Source organism: Poromitra crassiceps (assembly GCF_964638095.1).
Source record: "Poromitra crassiceps genome assembly, chromosome: 29".
Taxonomy (NCBI): domain Eukaryota; kingdom Metazoa; phylum Chordata; class Actinopteri; order Beryciformes; family Melamphaidae; genus Poromitra; species Poromitra crassiceps.
Genome location: NC_139641.1, coordinates 17,328,745 through 17,336,244, shown reverse-complemented (window position 1 = coordinate 17,336,244; position 7,500 = coordinate 17,328,745). Strand labels below are relative to the sequence as shown.

General features: G+C 41.8%; 1 protein-coding gene and 1 long non-coding RNA gene across 2 annotated transcripts in view; one reads left to right on the top strand and one right to left on the bottom strand.

Moving 5' to 3' along the window:
* LOC310799994 (eukaryotic translation initiation factor 3 subunit H-like) overlaps positions 1-7,500 on the bottom strand; it is a 92,389-nt gene that overhangs the window by 20,567 nt on the left and 64,322 nt on the right. Inside the window, 1 exon segment of the mRNA XM_083662596.1 lies at positions 4,368-4,517. Within this exon segment, the coding sequence (XP_083518722.1) occupies positions 4,368-4,517 (150 nt within the window).
* On the top strand, positions 1,414-2,016 carry LOC310800186. Its single transcript, XR_014553857.1, has 3 exons — positions 1,414-1,466; positions 1,619-1,772; positions 1,882-2,016. It is a non-coding gene; the product is annotated as an uncharacterized lncRNA (long non-coding RNA).

The following is a 7,500-nucleotide window of genomic DNA, read 5'->3' as shown; positions in this document are numbered from 1 at the left end:
CCCCACCCATATACTGCTACAAGCAGGTTAAAAAGTTTTATTTTTGAACACTATTGGAACCATAAGACCGAATCAATGTACATCAATAGAGCACTTTTTCATTCCCCACACTGTGGTACACTTAGGAACAGTGTAGAAGACATGGATTAATGGCTAAGAGTTCCCTAATGTCAAATCAATTTTAATTTAGAACTAGCTATAATCCATGGAAAAGGTTCAATGGGCCACTTCAGTAAAGACTGAACCCAAAGAGAGGACTGGAGCACACGAAATCACTAGAGAATATTTAATAATAGGTACAAAGCACTGACATTTCGACGCACACAGCGTCTTCTTCAGAGTCAAACCTGACTACCACATGATTCCTCCCACATGTTGCAGTCGGCAGCCGTTTCTTTTCACCTCACACTCATACTTCTCTAAACATTTGTTGCCTTGCAGAGCTCTTTTTTTTTTATAAGTGACAAATTACGCTTTTACTCTGAAGGCAGAACAACCCAACTTCCTGTTTTAGCTTAACTTGCTATGCATAACTTCCTGGCTGTTGCTTGCTAACTGCAGTCACTTGACACTGGTGGATTTGTGCTTTTGGAGGTGAGTCCTAACGTTACTCTGTGGCCTCACGTGTTGTTATGTGAACTAAAGGCAATATTTCAGCGTCCGGTGATAACGTCTTTGTTCGTGCGTGTGTGTGTTGTGGTAATCGTTATCTTGCACAGCTCGCCTCGCAGTGCAACACGCTGCTCAGTGTTCACACACTATGCTTTTTGGAAGGGTTGAAATAAGTTCATTGCTGCCGTCTTTAGTAGCCAGCAGTAGTCACAGCCTCCAGAGAGACTTTACAGCGGGGAGAAAAGACGAGTACCGTAGTGTCATGTACGCATAGGGATGGGTACCGAACTCGGTACTTTTACAGGCACCGACCGAAAGTGGGCGGTACTACCGAGTATCAGTTCACATGACATGAAACGGTACCTCATTTCGGTACTTTTTTTTTTTTCTATTATAATTTAAAAATGTCGGTACTTGAACGCATCTCAGTGATACAAAGACAGCGAGCGAGATAGAAATTCCGACGCAAACTTGAAGGCAACACACACGAGGGTGGGTTACGTCAGCACGTCAGCACGTCACTGCCAAAACAAGCGGAAGAGAAGAAGATGGCCTCTCGCTTGCGGTCCACTTCACAAAGATAGACTCAGACAACGCTCGCTGTAACATTTGCGATGCGAAGTGCAAAGCTGGCCAGGGGAACACCTCTAACTTGAGGAAACACTTGGTCAAGCATAAAATCTTTTTAAATGCGGAAGACTGTAAAGTGTTCGATAGCCTGAGGGTGGACGCTGCATCCACCAGCAGCAAAGCACCTACAGCCAGCAGCTCCTCTGCTTCGTTAGCTGAAACGGACAACGACGACGACGAAACTTCAAGTGTCGCAAGTGAGGCGTCGACTTCTTCAACATCAGGTAACGTCATTTAATTAGCTAACGTTAGCTGGATAGTTGTAGCTTATAGCTTAGCATGTTTAGTAGCGTAACTAGCGTTGCTAACGTTATTATTATCCTCAGTTCGTGTCACCGTGAGACGTTCAACGTTACACTCTTGCTTTCTTTGCTAGGCCACCGTGTGAGAGTCGCACAGGAGACACCCTTCACCCTGGCGAAGAAAGCAGCTTTACCCCGGCAGAAAGTAAATGAGTGCCACAGGGCAGTGACTGCCTTCATTGTAAAAGGCATGTTGCCCTTCGCAACGGTGGAGTCTCCATGGTTCAGGTAAATTATTTATTTATGTATAAATGGGTGATAATGTGTGTGTGTGTGTGTGATATTCATAGAGTAAGCTAAGTTACTAACAATAGTTATTTTTATTGTCTATATATAGGGAGATGACAGGGACCCTGAACCCAAAATACTCCCCTCCCTCCAGAGACCTTCTCACAAACACACTTATCCCAGCTTGGTATCGTGTTGAGAAGAAGAATGTGAAGGAGGAACTCAGGGCAGTTGACCATATTGCAGTGACCGCTGATGGCTGGAGCAGTGTGGCACAAGACCATTACCTGCGACAAGTAAACTCTTGGTTTGGGAGGGAAGAGGGAGGGAGGGGTTTTATTTTGTTGGGTGCTGCTGCTAAACAAAAAAAAATCTAAATAAAGAACAATGTTGAAATTGAGAAGTTTGGACTTATTTGTTTTACAACTGTACATTTTTGTTGTTGCAAAATTTTTTTTTTTTACTCAAAGTATCGAAAAAGGTACCGTTTTTGGTACCGTACCGAATTCCAGGTACCGGTACCGTACCGGTATCGATTCAAATGTGAACGGTACCCAACCCTATGTACGCATGCTGCTATAGCACGCATACATGACAGAGAGCCGCCCCACCGTAACGTAATTACCCTAGTTAAAAAAAAAAATCATTTTTTTAACATCGTCCTAACTAATTAATTCGATTACGATTCAAAATCGATTTATCGAACAGCCCTATTAGGGGGGGATGAAAACACTGAACCACTGGGGTTTGATTCTAGGCCCATGAGAGATGTTTTTAAAAGGTGAGTCATAGGTACAGATGGCACTTTCACCTTCATTCACATTCTTCTATCTGAGTCTGTAAACTCATCTGACCTGCTGGAGAGGTTGAGTCTGTAAACTCATCTGACCTGCTGGAGAGGTTGAGCTTCTATCTGTTAGTCTGTAAACTCATCTGACCTGCTGGAGAGGTTGAGCTTCTGTTAGTCTGTAAACTCATCTGACCTGCTGGAGAGGTTGAGCTTCTATCTGTTAGTCTGTAAACTCATCTGACCTGCTGGAGAGGTTGAGCTTCTATCTGTTAGTTTGTAAACTCATCTGACCTGCTGGAGAGGTTGAGCTTCTGTTAGTCTGTAAACTCATCTGACCTGCTGGAGAGGTTGAGCTTCTGTTAGTCTGTAAACTCATCTGACCTGCTGGAGAGGTTGAGCTTCTATCTGTTAGTCTGTAAACTCATCTGACCTGCTGGAGAGGTTGAGCTTCTATCTGAATCTATAAACTCATCTGACCTGCTGGAGAGGTTGAGCTTCTGTTAGTCTGTAAACTCATCTGACCTGCTGGAGAGGTTGAGCTTCTATCTGTTAGTTTGTAAACTCATCTGACCTGCTGGAGAGGTTGAGCTTCTATCTGTTAGTCTGTAAACTCATCTGACCTGCTGGAGAGGTTGAGCTTCTATCTGTTAGTTTGTAAACTCATCTGACCTGCTGGAGAGGTTGAGCTTCTATCTGTTAGTTTGTAAACTCATCTGACCTGCTGGAGAGGTTGAGCTTCTATCTGTTAGTTTGTAAACTCATCTGACCTGCTGGAGAGGTTGAGCTTCTATCTGTTAGTTTGTAAACTCATCTGACCTGCTGGAGAGGTTGAGCTTCTGTTAGTCTGTAAACTCATCTGACCTGCTGGAGAGGTTGAGCTTCTGTTAGTCTGTAAACTCATCTGACCTGCTGGAGAGGTTGAGCTTCTATCTGTTAGTTTGTAAACTCATCTGACCTGCTGGAGAGGTTGAGCTTCTGTTAGTCTGTAAACTCATCTGACCTGCTGGAGAGGTTGAGCTTCTATCTGTTAGTTTGTAAACTCCTCTGACCTGCTGGAGAGGTTGAGCTTCTATCTGAATCTATAAACTCATCTGACCTGCTGGAGAGTAGGGGTGGGGGAAAAAATCGATTCACCTAAGTATCGCGATTTTTAATGTCACGATTTTTTGGATCGATCTTTTATTCCAGAATCGATAATCGCAAATTAAAATTTTTTTTTTTTTTTTTTTGGGTGCTTGCAGTCAGGCCACTCACTGAACAGCAGGCCAGGCGCCGCCTACTGGTTTACTAGTGGTTTTATTACTTTATTAGTTAGTCTGAAGTAATAATTACACTTCAGGGTTAAAGTGGGTGCATCTCATTGTAAAATTGGACTTCAAACGGCCCCAATCTGGCTTCAAACGGCCCAAATTTCACGCGCGTTGGCCCATATCGGCCTGGCCTGCTTGGTATCTAATGCCCGGCCTGAATTATGATCCCAGTCCGCCCCTGTTTTTAACTATATCGCCCAGCCCTACTCATGATATATAATATACAGTCTCTAGTGTATGATTCAACTTTTCCCATGTTCTAATCTAGTGTAAAAAAGCAAACAAACTGAAAAAAGAAAAGAAAAAAATAAACAAAAATCGCAATAAATCGTAATATCGAATCGCAATAATCGTAGAATCGCAATACTTAAGAATCGCAATATAAATCGAATCGGCACCCAAGAATCGTGATAGTATCGAATCGGGAGATAAGTGAATCGCCACAGCCCTACTGGAGAGGTTGAGCTTCTATCTGAATCTATAAACTCATCTGACCTGCTGGAGAGGTTGAGCAGCTCGTGCTTGTCGGCCACGGTGGACTTCTCCTCCAGTTCCCACATCAGGACGTTGATGAGGTGGGAGTTCTTGATCACGATGGGCACCTCCTCGAACATGTGCTCAAAGCCAATGTTGGCCTTCTTCAAGCTAGAGAGTCGAGAGAAAAAGACAGGAGAGAGAGAAAGAAATCATCTTTCCTGTATCAAATTAAAGTTTGTCAAATTTAGTTTCTGTTGTTTAGTGGAATGTCGCTAAAGAAAAACAAACATTTAATATTCCAAACACACAATGTATTACATCCACAATATAACATTTGGTTTACATTCAAGAGAATTGGAATCAGGTGAGAATTAAAGGGATACACCACTTTTTTGGAAGTTTAGCTCATTTGCCACATCCCCCCCACATAACCAAGATACACCACGCCTTACCGGCACTGTCCGCTCAGTTTGAAGTGAGATACAGTCGTGAAGTTAGTAATTATCGCCATAGAATGGAGGCTAATAGTACAGCTGTTAAAAATCTGCCAAAACACACATCTCACCGTGCCAAAATACATGTTGTGCTTCGGGTACTCACCACATGATGAAATATTAATCCAAAATGCACATAATCTGTCTTTTTGGAAGGAAAAGAGGTAGCCGGCACTACTTTCCAAACATGGCCGCCGACCTCTTTTCCTTCCAAAAAGACAGATTATGTGCATTTTGGCAAATGAGCTAAACCTCCAAAAAAGTGGTGTATCCCTTTAAGCCTGCAAGGCATGGTGATTATCATATGCTGATCTTTAATTGAAGTTAAAAAGTTTGCCTTCACAGGCAGGTCATGGACGTCATGAGCTATTACAGAAGACTAAAATCATTTCCAATCATAACTTCCACCACCCACCATACCCATTTACATTCACTGCCTTCACAAACCTTTCCACCACAGTCACGGCCTAACTTTCCTAATAACCTGAAAATGTCAAATCGCAGGGTTTCACCTGTCGTTGAAGTGCATTGTTGAGAACAGCTCAAAAGGACCAACCTATGCCTCCAAGTGCTGTCAGAAATATAATTACCAGTTTGGGGCACGTGAAAGAAATACGGCTGAAAAAAGGCATGATTTTCAATGTTGCCAGAGTTGCCCAGATCTGAGGTTAAGCATAGAAGCGGGGACTAGGATGGTATTTGATGGTGTTCATGTCTTTTTTCCCATGTTAAAAGCTACTACCAGTAGAAATGGAACTTGATGACCAGTGTTGGGGGTAACTCATTACAAAAGTAACATATTACATGTAATATATTACTTTTAGCAGTAACTCAGTAATATAACTTATTACTTAGAGGATTTCAGTAATATTATACCAGTTACTTTGTCAAGTAACTCAAGTTACAAATTGAGTTAAATTTTTTAAATCAAAGCACATATTTAAAAAAGATACAATCATTTCCTAATCAAACTGTGTTTTTATGCAAATAACCACTATAGATGACAATAACAAAGGAAAATAATAACATTTAGAATGTTGGATTGTTTACACTGATTTCAAGGTGGTTGAAATTATTTTTCAGGATGATTCCGGGGCGGCGATGTCATTCTGCTGCTGCTGTTGTTTTGGTAAAAGTAATGCAAAAGTATTGTAATAAGTAATGAGTTACTCTACACAGAAAGTAATATTGTAATGTAACTTATTACTTTCAAATGAAAGTAACTAGTAATATGTAGTATATTACATTTTGAAAGTAACTTGCCCAACACTGTTGATGACTAAACTTGATGATCTCTTGTGTGGCTTTGCTACCAAAAACCGCTACTGGAGGACGTCTACAAAATATGCCTCTAATGGCTGCTCAACTCTGACTAATCCAAAGTCTGTTAATAATTTGACATGTGCTAAACATTCTTTTTCATGTTTTATTTCTTGTTGGCATATACTTAATGCTACCTATTCCTATTGAAGGCTTAGCTGATAACCACTGATGTACAGTCTGTCTGCTAATTACAGCCCAGATGAAAACAGAGGGACAATTGTGTCATCAGTTGGTCAGACAGTACAGATGGCAGAGTAACGTTGTGGATGGAAAGGTATAGGTAGGGAGAATAGGTCAGATAAGAAACTGACACGTTTAATAACAGAATGTAAATTGCTTTGATATTCTGCTTAAATGTTTTTATGATTGATCAAATAGTATGTTGATGATTTGATGTAATTTTACAAAGTTTCAAATGAATTCTTGAATTATTTTGTTAAGTAAATAATGCTTGTTAACACGTTCACTGCCGTGGACGAGTTAACTCGTCAAGCAGAAACCAACGGTTGACTGCCGTGGACGAGTTAACTCGTCAAAAAAAAAAAAAAAACCCATTCCACCGACCCACTAAGTGGCGACAGTGCTCTCCAGACTAGAGAAAGCCGAGCCAAAACTGCAGGGAAAAGCGTGAGGAAACCATTCTCATACTGTAGAATGGTTTGGCGAAAACGCTTTCGCGCTGGCGCACAACGGTGGCGCACAACGGTGGGGGGTTCCAAAAATAGACTGGGTGCAACACACTTTGAAACACGCAGCATAAAGCCCAGAATCGCACGCTGCAGCTTCATCCCAGCTCTCAACCGAAACCCCAAGAAACGAACGAGCCCCATCCAGACTCGCCCGACGAGGGGCTGCCAGGCAGCACAGACAGGCAGCAGAAACTCGCTTGTGACACAGGCTGCAGCCACCAGAGACACACCCACGGAGGGAGGAGTTTGAAGGAGAGGGGGGTGGGGGTGCTGTTATGGAGGAAATTACTGTTCAGAACTATTGTTTAGATGTCTGATGTCTTACTGATGCCAAAAATAAATGGTTAAAGAGACTGTTCTATCGAATTTCACAAAAAGGCATTTATCTCAGCTTTTTTTTTCAGACGCTGAAACCATGCTGTATTCAACTGCTAATGCCTACATAACTACTAACTCTACAAACTAACTCTTTTAGACAGAGAAAGCACACATTCTAGTAGTTCTTTTGAGATATTTTGTGTTCACAAAGTCCTAGCAGAAAGGCTAGGACTAGGCTCTTGAAAGATGAGCCAGAATCCTCAAAAAAAAACCTTGGCAGAAGCTACCTACTGATTGGAAAAAACTGTTGGCAGTGAATGTGTTAAG